Source organism: Lepidochelys olivacea (assembly GCF_965140295.1).
Source record: "Lepidochelys olivacea isolate rLepOli2 genome assembly, chromosome: 13".
NCBI lineage: Eukaryota > Metazoa > Chordata > Testudines > Cheloniidae > Lepidochelys > Lepidochelys olivacea.
This window is the reverse complement of record NC_140423.1, coordinates 26,558,571-26,577,295: the sequence shown is the minus strand read 5'-3', so window position 1 is coordinate 26,577,295 and position 18,725 is coordinate 26,558,571. Positions and strand designations below refer to the sequence as shown.

General features: G+C 39.2%; 1 protein-coding gene across 4 annotated transcripts in view; it reads left to right on the top strand.

Annotated features, from left to right (window-relative positions):
* ITCH (itchy E3 ubiquitin protein ligase) overlaps nt 1-18,725 on the top strand; it is a gene marked incomplete at its 5' end in the record, with an annotated part of 114,828 nt that overhangs the window by 58,510 nt on the left and 37,593 nt on the right. For all 4 annotated transcript variants that reach the window (XM_084645714.1, XM_084645713.1, XM_084645711.1 and 1 more), the window contains 6 exons: nt 1,108-1,150; nt 5,406-5,575; nt 7,312-7,546; nt 13,359-13,454; nt 15,483-15,657; nt 16,743-16,809. In XM_084645714.1, coding sequence (XP_084501840.1) covers nt 1,108-1,150; nt 5,406-5,575; nt 7,312-7,546; nt 13,359-13,454; nt 15,483-15,657; nt 16,743-16,809 — 786 coding nt within the window. The remainder of the gene's footprint in view (nt 1-1,107; nt 1,151-5,405; nt 5,576-7,311; nt 7,547-13,358; nt 13,455-15,482; nt 15,658-16,742; nt 16,810-18,725) is intronic.

Genomic DNA, 18,725 nt, shown 5'->3' with positions numbered 1-18,725 from the left:
TATTGGAAACTAACAAGATAAAAACATAAATATGAAGGGCCACTATTTGAGAGGAGGAAAAGTAACCAATACATTCTTATTATGCACTCTAAGGGAATAGATATATATGTAGTTGTGGGAAGTACTTGCAATATTCTATATATACGTCATGTGTTTTTTCTGTTCTTGGAATTACAATTGCTTGCTTTCTTGATCTGATTAAATTAATATATTATATTACATATGTGCTTATTTCTGCCTAGATTTCTTTTTTTATATTGTCCCCATCATAGTGATATCTGAGCATTTGGTTAACTTTATATTTCTCTGTGGAAGCCAGACATAGGCTAATGTGCAGTCAGTACTACCAACTCACAGTATCACAAGTGCTGTGCTTTGGGGCCAGATTTGTACAAGGCAGTTGCATGAAGAGCTACAAGAAACTCTGGAGTTTAGACTGATCTGCTACAGTTCTGTTTGAGGCCACCAGGAACTGCTGTTCTGCTTGGAGAGTAGCCAACTGCTAAAGCTCTCAATGGTTCCTCTGTTATTCTCTGAGTAACCTACAGAGCAATGGGGAAAGTGCCCAGGTTAAGAGAGCACCAGAGAGCTGGCCCAGCAAAGCAGCAGGAACCAACCCCACACCTGTTGTCACCAAGGGAGGAATCCATGAAGCAGAGAAAGGAAAAATTCCAGAAGTGCAGCTTGCTTTCTGCTGTCTTCTCCTGCCACCTGGAGAGCAGGGAGAGAAGGACATTAAAAATAGCTCTGCAAGGTGGAGTTTGGCGGTGGAAGGTTGCTTGAATCTGTCATGGGGATAGGAAACAAAAGTGATTTCTCATGATTGATGAACTTATGCAATTGGCAATATCACACAGTAGCTGAATAATATTCAGAATCTGTGTTACACCTTTGAGGGGAAAGAATATATTGCTCTTTTCTTGTGCTCCTCAGTACTAATAGCTTAAAATGTGACTGGTACATAGATTTGTGTGAAAGAAGCTTTCACAAATGGGAAGGTGCTCTTCATTTAACCTCAACGTTAGAAATGAATTTGAGTGTTGAATATTTTCTACCTTGAAATCTACACTAAATAAGTTCATTGCTTTTCTTTTTCCGGTGTTTAAGGTCCCACGCAGAATGATGGTTCCAGAGCAAGAAGCGACACAAGGTAGGAGTTCGTTTCTTGCCTGAGTTGTTAATGTGCTTCTTTTAGATTATTATAGCTGTGCAGCAGCATCATTATACTTAAGCTTGCATTATGACTTTTGTTTAAAGGTCAACCTTTCTAAGTACTCTAAAATCAATATGCTCAATTGGATTCCTTTGAAGTTAGGTGCACCGTGGGAGAGTGCAGGGTAAGGTTAGTAGTCCAAATTTGAGGTCATTCGAGCTAGGGGTTGCAGAGACAAATCCCGAAAAAAATAGCCACTATTTCTAAAATTTACAGCTAAAGAAAGCTTATTCTCAAATAAATTTGTTAGTCTCTAAGGTGCCACAGGTACTCCTTTTCTTTTTATGTTCTTATTAGTGATACAAATTTGGCTTCATTTGACCAAGAGGTTCCTTGAGTTACAAGCCCCCTCCAAAAAAAAAAAAAAAAAAAGAGGTTTCCTTCTGCTGCCTTGTATTGTTAAACTGATAAGTACTTAATGATTGAATGAATCCCAGACCTTGCTGAGATTAATGGCTGTGAGTTCACAAGGCTGTGCCTGTGTAACTGATTTGGCCAGTTCTTCCTTCTCCCAGGTCTTGGGCCTTATCCATACACAGACCTGCTCTGGTTAAATAAGGTGGTTTAGTTAAATCAGTGCAAACTCATGTGTTGATATTCTTAATATGGTTTAAAAATGTTTATTTTGGTTTCGTTTAATCCTGCTCCTAATTGATTTAGATTAAATTGAAACAAGTATGTTCATTGCTCCAATACAATTCAGTTCTTATAGGAGGTCTTGATCTTATTGAAACCATCTCTTTCAACATCTGGGGCCAGTTCTGTGAGGGCTCTGAAGACAAAGAACTGAAACTTTGAAATTGACTGTGTGTTCAGTAGACAAGCTACTGCATTTTGAACCAGTTGGATATGTAAAGGGGGATGTTTTCCTTCTTAGGTACCAAGGCTATGTTTCATCCTATCACATGTTGAAAGCCATCTCTGCTGCTGAGGCAATATGTTCTGTATGCCTCCAAACAGAAGGACCTCTCTGCCCTCTGAGAGCTGCTTTTATCAAATATATGAGCATCTGAATTACTTAAACAATCTCCATACCAGCTACAATTATATGATGCTCAGTGAGGGTTTAACTTGGGACAGCCTATGTGTTGCTTATATAATGAACTGATTCAGAATGTGTGGGTAGCGTAGGTGTTCTTATATATCAAATAACATCTTTTTATACATTGTACCCCCCATCCCAGGCTGATTTTGATAATGTATGCAAGAGTATAAAATATAATGCTCTTGACCTTAATGTTCAAAACCAGAGTAATGTGTTCTGGGACTGAGCGAAAACTAGGCTTTAACGCTAGTAAATTTCAAATCACTGTTGATTAGCACATGATCAAATAGTCACTTATTTTTAAATTCTTTGGGGGCAATAAGGCATAGTAACTTAAATTATCACGAGCACTGTCCCTGATACAGAGCAGAAGTAGTGCTGTATATTTAGGTCAAACATGTATGTAATTAGGCTTGATTCCACATATCTTATGAAATACAACTTGGGTTCCTAGCCTCTTTCTTTTTTTGAATAAAAAATTCCAAGTTGCAAATAATATGTTTGTTATAGAGATACTTGGTTATGATTCCCTAGATGAGATTGCAAGTAGTGGTCCACTGTAAAACTTATTCTGAGCCATCCATACTGGTCAATGAACAATCTACATTTACAGAATTTTATTTTCAGAAGTGTTGAGTCTGATTAGTTTATATAGCAGCAATTCTAATATCTGGTACAAAAAAGGTCTTCAGTTATTGAGTCATTTATATCTGAATTATGACTTATGTAAAAGTTTTTGAAAATCCATGATAGGCAGAGGCAGTGAAGCCTGCAGTTAAAGTTGTCAAACATTTTCCATAAGTCCCTGTTTTCAGTTGCTTGTAATTTTGTCAGATTTGAATAATTCAGGCTGAAATTTTCTATGCTTGGTTTCTGCCTCAGGCTGAATTTTTTTAGAAAGTTTCAGAAAAACAGTTCAACCATTTCCAAAATTAAGATTAAGAAAAAATAGGTAATTTAGCCCCGTTATGCTTTTCTACCCATTTTTCTGAAGAGCACAAGTGCCTCAGTGCTTTAGAGCAAGCACTTGAAATTTGGCACAGGGACTGTGCCAGGGAGAAGTGCCTTTGCTGTCCCTGTGAAAAACCACCCAGCTACATCCGAATTATAAGCCTCCGATTTGAAATGTGTACATGCTAAGTATAGACTTTAAAGAGCTTGCTGCTAAAATCTTCAAACACTGTATGTGCATTGAGAATGGTCCAGTTAGGGTGACTGGTCCCGATTTTAGATGTCCCGATTTTATAGGGACAGTCCCAATTTTTGGGTCTTTTTCTTATATAGGCTCCTATTACACCCCCCCTCCCGTCCCGATTTTTCACACTTGCTGTCTGGTCACCCTAGGTCCAATCCCATGGAGGTCTTAAATGCAATATGTTCTTGAGCGTGTTGCCAAGGTCCATTCAGTCTCCTACATGATAGGCACAGAGCTACAGTTCAAGATAGAAGGTGTGGTCTCTTGTGTTCAGAGCACTGTCCTGGAAACCAGGAGGACTGAGTTCTCCCCAGCATATACATAAGGGGCCAAATTAAAGTTGTACAGATGGCATTAATTTTTCTGGCATTTACTAACTTTCAGTGCTTGACTTGCAACCTTAACATACTTTCAACGTAGTTTTTGTATTTATATATGTGTATTTTAACTCGCTGTTGTGATCGTTATAAACCAGTTCTCCTTAATTTCTGTTTTTGTAAATAGTCTCATTTGTTGGAGGTTATGCAGGGATGCCATCACATAATAATTGTCAAATCAGCGTGACGACCAGTTGGTATGATGGCCAATATATCTTAAAAATTTGTGTTGTCTTAAGGTTTAACAGAACTTTACAATTCAAACGTAAAAAAGCAATGCCATATTGTTACCCATAACAAAGAAAGCTTTCAAATTAAAGCAGCCAGTAGGAGCACATTACAAACTCTTTTGAGTACTTTGTGGCTTTCTCTAATGCTTCCTCTTTAATGTTTTTTCCATTTCTGATGCAAGGAGCTTCACAAATTGTTAGTACCTTGGGAAGATCCTTGTATCAGAAGGGGGCACAAACACTATCTAAAAATCTATGGCAATTCAGTTGTTGGATTATAGAATTGTCATGTGATCCCTTTGGAAATGAAGTTCTTGTTTCCTTTTCCAAACCCCTCAGCAATCCATTGTCAAGGAAATTACATTGTTTTTTTAAAAGGAGTGCAGTTAGTTTGGTTTATTACAGAGGCTATATTTACAAGTAAATTTCTCTGATATAGCAAAAATGTGACACTTAGTGTCAGGATTGTTTTACATAATCTTAGCTTGTGATTTCTCTACTATTTAATATTGTTAAACAAGTGTTTCCAGTGTATCTTCTCTTGAATTGCACTTAGCAACCTTAACTCTAAGTTAACAGAAGTTTTTTGTTTGTTTTGATAAATTTAGGCACGGTGTATTAAACAGTCTGAAAAATGGGGATAATGCCTGCTTTTCAGGAATGATGTTAGCTTAATTCCTTAATTTTTATTAAGATCTTTTAGATCTATAAAACGGCACTAGAGAAATACAAATATTGTATAAGTGTAACCTGCAAATACTGAAAATAACTCTAAATTGTGCTTTCCATTTATTAATTTCCCTTTACATAAACTCATGTGTTTAATTCATAAGTATTTCCTCTGATGATGGATTACTTTATTTATTAAGGTTATGCTGAAAAATTTCATCAGTATCCTAGTACAAAACTGATTTTTATAAGATGTGTTCACACTGGTGTGAAAATCGTTTAATTAAAAAAAAAGTTTTGAAAGCAAACTGAGAATTTTATACAGATTTCCAATCCCCATCTGTTCTGCTGTTTCCAATATTCCTAGTCCATCCTTCCAAACATGGCCTCTTGCTTTTCTTTACCTCTGTTTAAACTCCTCTGCAAGTGCTTCCTGTTAAATATATTGCAACCAACTTAAATTCTGTATAGTTGTATGTCTGGATTGTGAAGAGGTTTATTGCTATAACGAATATGTAAACATATTGTACAAAAACTGTTTGTTTTGTATAATATGTTTATAATCTATAAGATTTTCAGAATTTCCTCTATTTAAAGCCATAATAGTTTAACTTTTCAGTTCTAATATCTTCTACAAATTCCTAAGAATTCTTGTTTCTGTTTTTCCCCCACAAAGGGCTAATGCAAATGGCCTTGAAAGCTATGAGGATGCAGGATCCAGTGAAAGCAAGTCTGTTAATGGCAGTGATTCTCCGTTACTCACAAATGGGGTCTTTAAACCTGCTAGGCCTCCCAGGCCCTCCCGACCACCTCCACCCACTCCTCGTAGACCCTCTTCTGCAGCTGGTATGTATTGCAGTGCCAAACATCCATTTAAAAGCTATTTGTAAGTTACATTCTATTTGAACAGTCATGACCATTTCTAATATCTTTTCCTCAGATGTACTGATCACATTTTTTTAACAAGTCCCCTTAAGAAATGCTCTGCCACCGAGAATTGATCTTGCTTCCTGTCTTTGTACATTCTTGCTTAATTGCTATTTTTATCATTAGAAATCTCTCATTTCATGTCTGTGAAAGAACGGCTATATTGCAACCACTAACAAGTGCAGAAAGCCCCCAAAGGGCCTGATCATGCAAATACTACCAAGGATAATGCTTACTACTGTAACATGTCCAATTGACTTTGATGTAACTACACTAGGTAGTAAGTGTTGGAAAGACTGGTGTCTAAAACAGCCTTCCTGAGTAGGTAGCAGCATTGGGTCTGGTAGATTACAGTGGGTGTTTGTTACAAATCTGATCATCTATAGTGTCAAAAACTGTCATATAATAGCAAAAGACTGCCAAATTCTTAATATTTTTTTTTGCCTTAAAATAGAGTAGACGTTTTGTTACTTTTTATCATATGCCAGTTGCTTACAAAAGGCCATGACATTCAGGCTTCTCTGATTAAGTTTAAGTGACATCCTAGAGTTTCTTAGGAGACATTATCTTGAGCTGTGGACAAGTGTAGGTAGTATCTATGAAATGTATGTATGATGTGTTATATAATCTGTATTCAGAGATAGAGTGCTTAGAAAACCATATTTGTAGAAGAAAACGCAATTTTTCTTAAAGGGACGTTTGTGGGAGTCGGTTTCCTCATTGGAGCAAAGACCAGGCCATCCCAGCAGCCCACTGAGAAGTGGGAATAGTATTTGATTGAATAGCCAGTTGCAGGTGCAGCATGGAATCTTCTCAGGAAAGCATCTATAGTGAATGCTGTCCCCTACGGAGCTCAGGAAGTAGATTGAATCAAGACTTGGCTTCTTCTTTTTCATCCACTAAACTACACTGCATCCCTCATTTATAATATTTTAATATAGCTACATGGGCAGTGCGGCTCTTTTATCTCTTACAATGCTGAGATCATTGTTAAGATTATTGCAGTGTTTGTTTAAAAAAAAAAAAATACGGCGAATGTGCATCTCAACTTTTCAAACCTACTTATCTTGACCAAATCAAACACAATTTTTGTTTTCTGTTTTTTCCTAAATAACAATATGCTGCTGACCAAGTTGAAACTCTAAATGCTTCCCTTTAAAGTTTTCCACCCATTGTTGTTGGGTTTTTTTTCTTCTTTCTCTCGAGTGAAGTTTCTTTCCAGATAGATGTCGTCTAATTTCCTTTTTTGGAAATTTGCATTGTTCATTTGTAAAATAATAAAAACTAAGTTTTTAAAAAAAAGTTTGTTTAATAAGAAGGGATTTATTTACATACCTTCAATATTTATTGAAAGTAGATAACTTGCTATTATAAAGATAATGAAGTGTTCCATCATAGAAATATAAAAGCTGTCTGCTGGTTCATGATACTACTAGGAATGTAGCATTCCTGCAAGGTAGGAAAGAACTGCCTCTGAGTTCCAGTAAGGTAAAATATGTGGTTTTACACCTTCACTTTTTTGACAGTCCTATTTTACTAGCCTTTGTTTTTGTGGATTAACAATTTTCTAAAACAGATTTCTTGGGTTTTAAACAATAATGAGAGAAAACCAACTAAGAACCTTTCTTCCATTTTTGTTTTCTCTGATTTCATAGGATGTGTCAATGGTCCTTCATCTATGTCCATAGAAAATGATGAGTCCAGTGCAGGATCCTCACCAAGTACAACTCCAAATGCACCTTCAGAACAGAGCCTTGAGGGGGCAACAGCTGGAACAACAGTTCCTGCAGCTTCCGCTTTGACCACGCCTCCAGTATCCAGACAAGTTCAGCCAGTAAATCCTCCGTCTCAGACACACAGTACTGTCAGTCAGGGTCCTCTTCCACCTGGGTAGGAGTTCAGTACTATTGTACAGTTTAGTTCTGTTTTATCTCACGTAATGCAAACAACCACAGCTTCTGTATTTTGCCTGGTAAGACTATCTGTGTGGTTTGATTGGTTTTCAGGCATAGGTTATGCAAGTAAGAAATTAAATTTGTTGGTATTTCTGTTGTCTTTGATAACATGCCCTCAAACTTTTGAGCTTTTATTCATCTGGCAACCTTTGTCTTCAAATCGGGATGTGATCACTTAGTAGGATATAAAAAGAAAAGGAGGAGGTCTTAGTGAGCTAACATTGTTATTTTGAGGAAAGCAGTTATTGCTTAGGGTAATCAGGATCTAGAAGCCATTCTAAAGTTCTTAATTCCAAATAGCCCAAGTCCTGTGAACACTGTAGCCGTGATCCTACGTAGTCTTCAGTTGTAGAATTTGCCAGAGAATCAACCCCTTGCCACAGAATTGTGCTTCAGAATGTAAGCATTTTTTTCTTCAAAACTGCGTATCTAAACTTCATGATTGTGAAGAAAACCTTTCCAAGGTGACCAGTGTAATTTATTAAGTGTTGCCTGCCTTAATTTGTAGGCAGCCTGAAACAATAGCTCTGAGAGTGTGAATTGCCCCATTCACCATACTTGTATGTAAACTCTGAAATCAAATGATAGTACTGGAAATGTCAACCTCGAATATTTCACTGCTGATCATTTCAGCAGAAATGTAAAGCTATTATAGTTATTCCCGAATACCAAGTTGTCTCATTCTTCAGATGTTAAAAGTCCCAAATGCTGTATAACCAGTTACCCACTGACAACTTCTGTGATGCAGATATGTGCTGTCTGCAAAAATCTGTGGCAAAATGAACATTTAGGGACTTAATAAAATTGAATTTAATGACAAAAACTATAACACATGGGGTACAGCTGTTCTAATTGTATTATTAATTTTTAAATTTAATTAAATAAAAAGCTCAGTGTTTTAATTTACCTGTTGTTGCCACAAAATTTACATGCAGTTGGCCGCACAGTAAACAGGGTCTTGTGTATATCTTTTATTGCACCAAGATCACAGGTGTGTTGATCCTGGAATACTGCTCAGACCAGCTCCAGTTTAAGGACTTGGGACTCCTAAGATGCTTTCTTTTCAGGACTCATTGCCTGCAGTGCTTTTCCCATTCATCAGGCAGCTCCCAAGATGCTGGCTAAGAAGTGCAATTTTACTAGATTCCCAATCTCTGAAATTTCTAGCATTTCATAGGTGAGGATTTTATTGAATTTCACTCTGTTGCCAGTACACCAAAACACTTAGTAGTAGCCTGGTACAAGAGTCCCCATAGAATGGTTGGGGGAAAGGGGAACAAACAAGTAGGAGAGGATTTGAAAAAATATTTTAATCTGTGGGCACTTTAGTCTTTTCAAGAGTTAACTCCTTTTTGGATCTCCAAACGGAGGGAAAGTTACCAAGAAAACTTAGGACCCTGTCTCTTTGTTCCTGTTCCTGTCCCTGCCCCATCACTGACCACTCTTTCAGTTTCTCTTCCTCTCACTTCCCTAGTCATCCTTTGACCTCTGCCAAACAGCAGACAATGCCATATGCTCTCACTCACATTCAGTCACACATCTGGCAGCTTCCTCTTCATCATAGAGATGCTTCCTGGCTCCATGCCACCAAGTTTTCATCTTTGGTTCGTTCTGCTGTGAGCTATTCACCCATTGCCGCTCTTCAAGTCAAAAGAAGATGGTGTGCAGGGTTGGACTGTCTTCATAGAGGGTTTCCTGAAGCGTCCTTCCTTAGCCATAGAGGCACCCTCTTTCCAGACTTTGCCACAACCCGAAGAAACTAGCCTGAAGGCATAAAGCACCTCAAGACTAGATGGTATCCATAGGGTCAAAGAAACATTTTTAGTGTCTTACAGAATTAAAAAGCAGTATTTGTGCTATATGTCTTAAATAGCAAGTTGTATAATTGCATTGAAGTTTGCTGCACTGCAGTAAATAACTAGATGTTTACATTATGCTGATCTTAGAGCCTCAGCATCTGGGCTAGAATAGTTTCCCTACAGTTCTGAACCATTCTGTTAGCTTACTGTGGATAAACTGAGCTGTATGCAGTTTGTCATTCTTTTCCATTTCGTGCCATTTTGTCACCCTCCTATTCTTTCAGATATTTACATTATCTTGCTGTGCATCTAGAGAATTAGTGATAAAGTTTAAAATTTTAAAATAGTTCAGCTCCTAATTTCAGTGTCTGCAAAGTTTTATTCGGGTTTATGTGCCAGCTTGCTCTTTTCATATTATGGATCCAGTGCCACTGACATGACATGGATAAAAATTGGATTCAGACTAATTGCTCCTAATTGACTTCTGTCATCTTTGTGGCGCACGCTTCAGATATGGGGTGTTAGTTCTCTTAGTACTTAGTGGGTAGAATTCCATCCCTAGCCTATTTGGAATTTGATTGTTCATTCTGCTTTTGAAGTGTTTGAAAATGTTTCCTTTTAAATTCCCCTTTTAAGTATTATGTTGTACCACTGCCTCCTGTACACAGTTTTAATAGATCCAGTGAACAAGGTACTAGTTATAAAAGTGCTTTGCAAATAATAAATACTTTATACAAAGTAATTATAGTATTTCCGTTAGCTTTAAACTGCAAATGCATGATTTGAATAATTTTCTACCTGAAACTAGAAACACACTGTTGTTGTTCTTCGAGTAGTGTCCATCTGGGTGCTCCACTTCAGGTGTGCATGCGCCCCATGAGCCTTTGATCAGAGATTTTTGATGGTAGTATCTGTTCATCCTGCACATGTGCCCTACATATCCTTATGCCCGGTACCAAAGACCTGGGGCTGCATGGACGAACCACCCTCAGTTCCTTCTCAGCCACCTCAGCCTATGACAGCATCTACCACTCAAAGTTTAGCTTTAGAATGTGCTAGTTTTTAGTTTAGTTTAATGTAGTTATTTACTTCTTTTTTAATTTATGCTTGCACTTTATTTTTTGTGTGACGCTTGTTTTATGCTTATTTTAATCCTTGGGGTTCATCGCCAGGATATGTCAGGATCTCCAGGATTTAGGTGCTGCTTTACCTGCTGGAAGTCTGTTGGACATTCCTGGTGTATTCACTGTTTAGGGGATACTACACTTTTGAGGGAAGTGTGTATCTGCTCAGCCTTTAAAAGCAGAGCTAATAAAACCTGGGAGATTAGAGTCGGGCTCCTAGTGATGGCCTCAAATCCAGGCCAAGAGAACTACCTTGTACATTGGCCTCCAGGTGAGATTAGTGCTTTGTCAATCTTTGCACCGCATTCACCCAGGCCTTTGCAGGACAGACAGTCAGAGATTACTGGAAGGACTCTTAAAAGGAAGAGTACTAGTTCTCCTCATAAAGCGCCTATATCAAAAAAGCCTGTCTCCTCAGAAGAAGACTGTTGGAGATCTCAGGTCCCGGTCTGGGTACCGCTGAGTCTCCAGACTCCTTTGGTGTACTGTATCTAGGGCTCTGAAGTCTTCCAAAGGTCACGGTATCAAACATGCTTTAATACTAAAGGCATCCTCTGTACTGCCCGAGAATGACCATACTACAAGAGAGTCTAAACCTCTACCTCCAGAAAGGCAGTACCTACAGACCCCATGCTACACTCAGTACCTAAACAAGTCACCCAGGCTCCCTTGCTACCGATGAAGAAACAAGCATCTCACGCTATTTTGGCACCCCCAAAGCAGTCATTGTCTTTGGTACCAGCCACATCCACTAGATGGAATCCACCAAAACAGTTTCAGCCCCTGGTACTGACACTGGAAACTTGCTCCTTTTCAGTACTAATCTACATCAGTCATCATGGGGGAGTGAGGTTCCTCATTTTCTGCTCCAAAGCAATTAAGTTATGGAACTCTGAAGTATAGCCAACCACATCCTCATTTCAACCTCTTACCTTCCAGGCATACAAAACACCATGGCAGACTCTCCCAGCCGACATTTCTCCTGTGGTTATGAATTGGAACTGGAATTGTGGGGTTCTCAATCACATTTTTCTGGCTTGAGCCCTTCAAGACCTGTATGCTGCCACCGCCAATGGGAAATACAAAAAGCTCTGTTTGAGAGGAAGCTTTGGCCTTCACTTCCTCGGGGATGCCTTCCTTGTTCCTTGGTGGAGAGGTCTCTACTATGTATTTTCTCCAATGCCACTGATCGTTGAACAATATCAAATGAGATTGAGCCAAAATCATATTGATTGTTCCAACATGGGTAAGACCAGTCTAGTACCCTTACCTAATTTGTCTAGGTTTTTGTCCAGCATGGAGTCTTCTGCCCATTCCCCATTTGCTATCTCCGGACTTCGTTCAGACTCTTCATTCCAACCTGGAGATTCCTCATCTCAGAGTTTGATGGTTCTTGGATATAGAGACTTTCTGTTCTGCAGAGGTGTGAAAGGTACTATTAAATACTAGAAAAACATCCACACAAAAGTGTTATCTTCAGAAATGAAGGAGATTTCATCACAACTTTCCACTGTTCACTCTCCCATCTCAGCTGTCCTTGATTTACTTGTTGGAATTAAAAAACTCAGGACTCTTTCTGTTCTGTCAAGGTTCATTTAGTGGCTATAATAATCTTTTATTCCTCAACTGAGGGATTCTCAGTGTTTGCTCATCCCACAAAAGTAAGATTCCTTAAAGAATTGATGCACCTTTTCCCTCCAGTTAGGAACGGTGCTCTCGTATGGGATCTAAACTTGCTCCTTAATTGTCTCATGAAAACCCCCTTTGAGCCAATGGCCACCTGTTCTCTTCTTCCCCTGACATTGAAAGTGCCGTTCTTGTTGGCCATTGTTTCTGCCTGAAGAGTCAGGGAAATGGGCGGTTGAATGGTGGACCCTTCGTTTACAGTTTTTTCAAGGACGCAGTTTCATTGCGACCCTATCTTAAATTTCTACGTAAGGTGTCCTCTGTATTTCACATCAACCAAGTCAATCCATCTCCCAGTTTTTGTCCCAAAGCGAAATCGGACTGATCAGGATGCTACTCTCCATGCCTTGGATCTCAGAAGGGCATTAGCTTTCTATTTGGGCAGAACCATTTAGAAAGTCTCCCAAACTGTTTCAATCAGTCAGCAATTGAAGGAAACAGAGGATCCACAATCTCCACCCAAAGATTCTCAAGGATCTCTGGATGTATTATCTCCTGCTGTAAATTTGTCAGTGTATCCACTCTCCTTCTAGAGTTCTAGCCCATTCTCCATCTACCTCTGTGGCATTAGACATACACGCTGGAAATCTGCAAGGTTTCAATCTGGACCTTGATATATACTCTTTCCAAAAATTATGTGACAGTTTATTCCTTTAGAACTTATGCTGCAGTTGATAATGTAGTCATATATCTTCAGTATTAGATTCGTCTCCAAAGCTCCTTCCTCCTGATGGGGATACTGCTTGGAAGTCATCTGATGTGGAGCACCCAGTGGGACACTACTCAAAGGAGGAGGAGAGGGTACTCATCTTGTGCAATAATTGGAGTTCAAGATGTGTGTCCCTATGGGTGCTCCACTACCCAGTCTCCTTACTCTTTTTTTTTAGTGTTTCCTCCACGGGGCTTTGCCGCGGAGAAGGAGCTGAGATGGTTCACCCATGCAGCCCTGTATGCTCTTGACAAAGAGCATGAGAATGTGTAGGGCGCATGCACGGACTGAACAGGTACTACTACCGAAAATCTCTGATCAAAGGCACGTGGGATGTACACGCCTGAAGTGAAGCACCTATAGGGGGACACATCTCAAAGAACTCCACTTACTACACAAGCTGAGTAACATTTCCTTTTTTAATTCTAGATGGGAGCAAAGGGTGGACCAGCATGGTCGAGTATACTACGTAGATCATGTTGAAAAAAGGACAACATGGGATCGGCCGGAACCTCTTCCCCAAGGGTGAGTCTGTGGAAGACATCTAGCCTCTGGTGATATGTCTAGGCTATAGTTTAGCTCAAGTTAATTGATTATTAATTAACTTGAGCTAGCGGACACTTTGGATATTACACACTTATTCCAAGGCACACACATTTGTGGTTTGTACTAAGCTGAGCCCTAACGTAAATACCAAACACTAGTGGAATGTCCAGACTAGCAGGTATAAACATGTTGGCTAGCTCCAGTTAAATTTCTAGTGTAGATAAACCCCAGGAGACTTTGTGACCCGCTTAAGAGCTTGCATGTGCTTTTTTGGACCATCTCTATCCCTATATGAGTGGCACATGCTGGTGCCTTGGAGATGAGGCTCAGATTTTTATTTTTATTTTTTAAATCTTTGGAGAATAAGAGAGAAGAAATGGCTATCTGCATTGTATCTGTTGTGTAGGGTTGGTGGAGAGGGAGAAGGTATAGGAAAAAGAGGAGTAGGGAAGTTTTACTAACAATCAGACACCAAGCAGCTGTGTCTGCTTAATAAAGAAAAAAGGTGCTCAAGATCAGTCATGGGAAAAGAAAATAGATTGTTTGTCTTCCCCACTCTGGGGAAAGGAACCAAAACCGAAAAACCACAGCAAAGGCTACCACAAATAACAGCACATGGGTCTTAGCCCCCAAAAATACTATGTTCACTAGTCAGCTCTGAATAAGTGCTTCCCTGATTAGCTCTTTCTCCTGAGGTCTCTCGTTTCTATCCTGTTACCAAAGCTCAGGTTCCCATCTGCTAACCTTGCTGCACACCTGCACCTTAAGCAGAGCTTTGCTAATCATACTCTTCCAGTCATTAATAGACCAGCAGCCAACAGCATTAGCTTTTACACAGGAGCACACATTTGTATATTTGTCCTTTTTCCTGGTTTTCTGGGGACACTGCATCTTTTAACCAAAAAACTATTTTTTTCCTTCACACTTTATTCGTATCACATTCACACTCTCACTCATGTCACGCACACAACAAGAAAATGTAGAACTGCCGAGAGAACTGATCTCAAAGGGGAAAATACACTCCCCCACCCCCAACAGACACCAACCTGTTGCACTATACTTTATGGCTTTTACATTGATATAGTGGAGAGAGTTTATCAGGTATTGATCAATACAGGTATTGCACCAGACCTTGCTCAATACTTGACCACTGCTCATTTGAGTTTTTTGATGAATGTCACTTATTTCAAATTGATATGAAGTGGAAACCAAGTAAAATGTGGGCACTCTTTTGGTTTTCTGAGGTTAGACTAGAAGTGTGCCAGAAAGTGCATGAGAGTATCTCACGTTTTGCAGCCAGAGCTAGCAATGTTACTTTAATTTTTTTTAAAAGAGACCAGTAGACTGCAATTACTTCACGCGTCCATCCTATCCCTCAAATATATAATGTATAACAACAGTAATGACTTATCCAGAGCCAGCCAGATGTATAAAGCAGCTCCTGAGCACCACTTAAAAGCATTGCAAGTAGGTGACTGACTAGATGGTGGTATTGTGGAACAAAGTGAGGCTATGTCTACACTACTGCAGTAAGTCAACCTATGCTACACAACTCCAGCTATGTGAATAATATAGCTGGACTCGAGTTACCGCGGGGTCTAACTCTCCCGTCGACTTACCTTACTCTTCTCGTCGGGGGTAGAGTACGGGGGTAGATAACGGGTCAACTGGAGAGCGATCTGTTGTCGATTTGGTAGGTCTTCACTAGACCCGCTAAATCGGCTGCCGGTGGATCGATCTCAGAGACTCAGTCCCAGCTGTAGTGTAGACCTGCCCTGAGAATAATTCTCTCATTTTAGATAGCACTTTTCTCTAGCTCTTTAGATTGTTTCAGCAGGAGCTGTAAGGGGGAGATAGGCACTGACCACATTGAACTTTTCATTTAACAAAGCTCCACGTCCAATTCCATATTTATCTCCTGCTTGCCTTGCTCCTTGTCTGACTCTAAAATCGTTCTGAGGCTTTGAGTGCTGCATGCTGTTGAGACTCCTTGTTTGCATTGTTTAGCTGGGAGCGACGAGTTGACAACATGGGGAGAATTTATTATGTCGACCACTTCACTAGAACGACAACATGGCAACGACCAACATTGGAATCTGTCCGGAATTATGAGCAATGGCAACTTCAACGCAGTCAGCTTCAAGGAGCTATGCAACAGTTTAACCAGAGGTTCATATACGGGGTGAGAAGTCTATTCTGATATAGAGGAAAAAACGTGTTCTGGAGGAGAACCCCCACTCCCAAATTCCACCCATCCACCTCCACTACAAACAGATCAAACTTCCTTCCCCTTCTTCTGCATCCCTTCTGCACAGCTTTGTGAAGGTGCACACACTTGGGCTTGGCAAGGGGCTGCCAGAAGATTGTGCCCTGAAGGATACCAGAGTTAAAGTTGTGCATTCTTTGAGGTGTATGGTGGCTGTGTGTTTGTTTCTCTTGATGTGGGAGTAGAGGGTGGTATGTACAATTGGTAACCTTAATTTATTTCCTTGCTTTTTGTTGTTAGGTATGGCACAACTATAACTGACAAACGGTAGTGTTTGCTGTATTGTATATATCTTGTGAAATATTCCTCATGTAGCAAAGTCCATTGATTTACTGAGAAAGGTCAAAGTGGTGAGAAAATGGTTCAAAACCAGCTGTGGTTTAGATGTTGTGGCCAGCTAGCAGATGTAGTGGCTGTTTATGCTGGTAATGTTTGGAGACTTGTTCAGGTTAATTCTATTTGTATTCAGTCTTAAATGAATTCTAAATCTTAGTCACTTCACTGTGTTCTGTCTTCTATTGGTTGGCCAAAGATTAGTATGGGAAGTTCACCCAGAGGAAGCAATTGAGGGATTTTATGCAGGTAAAATGCAATTATAGCATGTGATTGGGAGGAAAACAAGGGGAGTTAAGCAATCCAAAATCCACCAAATACTAAGGAATGGTAGACTTTGACTGGACATCTCCAAATACTGCTTGCAGTTAGTTTAGCAAGACAGGTGATGTAGGTTTTTAGTAGCTACTTAAATACTCATGTTAAGCCTCAAAAACAGAGCAGTGTGTTTCCCTGATTGTGTTAGGCTTTCATGTATTGGATTCTGAGGCTGTGTTTACACAAGCACTTCTGTCTGTATAATTAAGTTGCTCGAGGGTGTGATGCCCTGTGTAGCACTAGCAAGAATGCATTTGCTTGACTGATGTTATGGTTAAATTAGAGGTCTGGAAAGAAAATTGGTGGTGGGTGGTCATGATTGATGCACCATTTTTGTGTGTGATCTGCAGAACCAAGACGCTACCCCCACACAGAAGACAGAGTTTGATCCTCTTGGCACCCTGCCACATGGATGGGGTAAGTCTTGTTCAAATGGTGTTTTATAACATAACTTAAACATTAATACATACATCTGGCATTTTTTTTACCAAATGTTTTTGATCGTACTTTGCTTTTTTTTCTTTTATGAAATCTGAATTTAAATTCCCTTTTTATTAAATATAATCAAAAGTACTGTTTAAGAACCAGCTTCTGATACGGTGTATATGCAGTTCCATAAATAGATTAAAAAAGTACACCGTATTATTCTGTTACACTTCTAAGTTGCAACTGACTTTCTTTTAGTGTCCTTATCATACAACGTGGACTTTTCCCTGCTGCTGTTACTGTCTTAACCATTTTAGTCATACAGATTGTTTTGTTTTGTTTCTGCTAGAGAGCCAGTGCTTGGAAAGTTTTTGTTGGTCTTGAAAGCGTTTGTACAGGTCTGCCAGCCCCTTATTAAAAATATTTCCAGCATAATTTCAGCAGTCAATATCATTGCATTAATTTGTTTGAAAGATAATATAAAAGTTGTCAGGATTTGTCTACACTACAAACTTTGTCGTCATAGCTATAGTGGATTAGCTATACCAGCAGAGTGCCCAAGTGGAGATGCTGATAAGGTGACAGAAGTTCTCCTGCCAGTATAGCTAAACCACCTCCCCAAATGACAGGAACTATGCTGACAGAAGCACTCTTCTGTCGGCATAGTTGTGTCTACACTTGGGGTTTTGCTGGCATAGCTTTGTCAGATGGGGTGTGATGATTTTTTTTTCCCCACGCTCCTAAATAATAGACCTATGCTGGCAAAACTTTGTAATGTAGACTAAGCCTTGTATTCAGGTGGTGGGGTGGGGAAAACAAGATGATAATCAGAATGATGTCATTTTAAGGTTGAATACCTTTTACTTGGCAGATCTAGACATGGATTTTTTTTATAACATTTCAAAAGTTTGATTTGCAATTTTTTAAAGGTTCAAACATTATTTGGATTTCTAGTCTTGGATGTATGCAAAATATCAGTGCATTAAACTGGCAGGCCCACATGGCACCTTATTCTACATGTGTGGTATTTCAAAGAACATTGCTAATTAGTTGGTTTGCTCCGCTCCCCCTGGCAAAATCAAATCTCTGTGTACAGTAGAGTTCTGCTACTTTTATAACCTACTTACAAACATGCCTCTGCACGTAGGCGTTTCCTATAAAGCTGGACAGAAATGCTTATTACCTGCCATGGCTTGATTTCAAGGCTCTGTTTTTCTCCTGCAACATCTAAAACATAGTGAGGCGCTTATATGCTGTGCTTATCTAACGTTGTCAAATTGCAGAAGACTGAATCTTGGTGTTAAGTAAAGGAGAAATGGATTTTCAACAGAATGTGTGTATAAGTGTTTGCATATGTGCCTAAACATATTTTAACTGTGTGAGACAATAAACATCCATATTTATTTACTTGGGGTGTAAACATTATTTTTCTCTTGCTGCAGTTTTGGCTCATACTTTAACAGTGGAACGGCTTTCACATTCATACTCTGCCGTACTTGTATACATGTCTGGTGTACCCGGGCACGTTTCTTCATTCTTCCATTAATCAGTTAAACTATATTTGAGGTCCCATGGCAATAATCCAGGGAGTTGGGATTTATAATGGCTCATGATGGAAAATGGTTTTCCTGTGGAGAAAACCACTTCCTTTTTTTCATCTCCAACTAAAAGTAGGTTTTTTTTCCCACCTTTCTCAATGGGAAAATAAATAGTATAATAAATAACTGTACATATGTGGATGTTTTTAAGTATAGTTTTTGTTGAAGATGGAAGGCTCAGATTGATTTAAAAATAAAAAAATCAATATTGGTATTTTAATTTTTAAACAAGGGGGAAATATCTACATGAGCATTCCAGAACAACCAAAAAAAGTAAGAGAAATTAAGGTAAAATGCAAATCTGGTTCT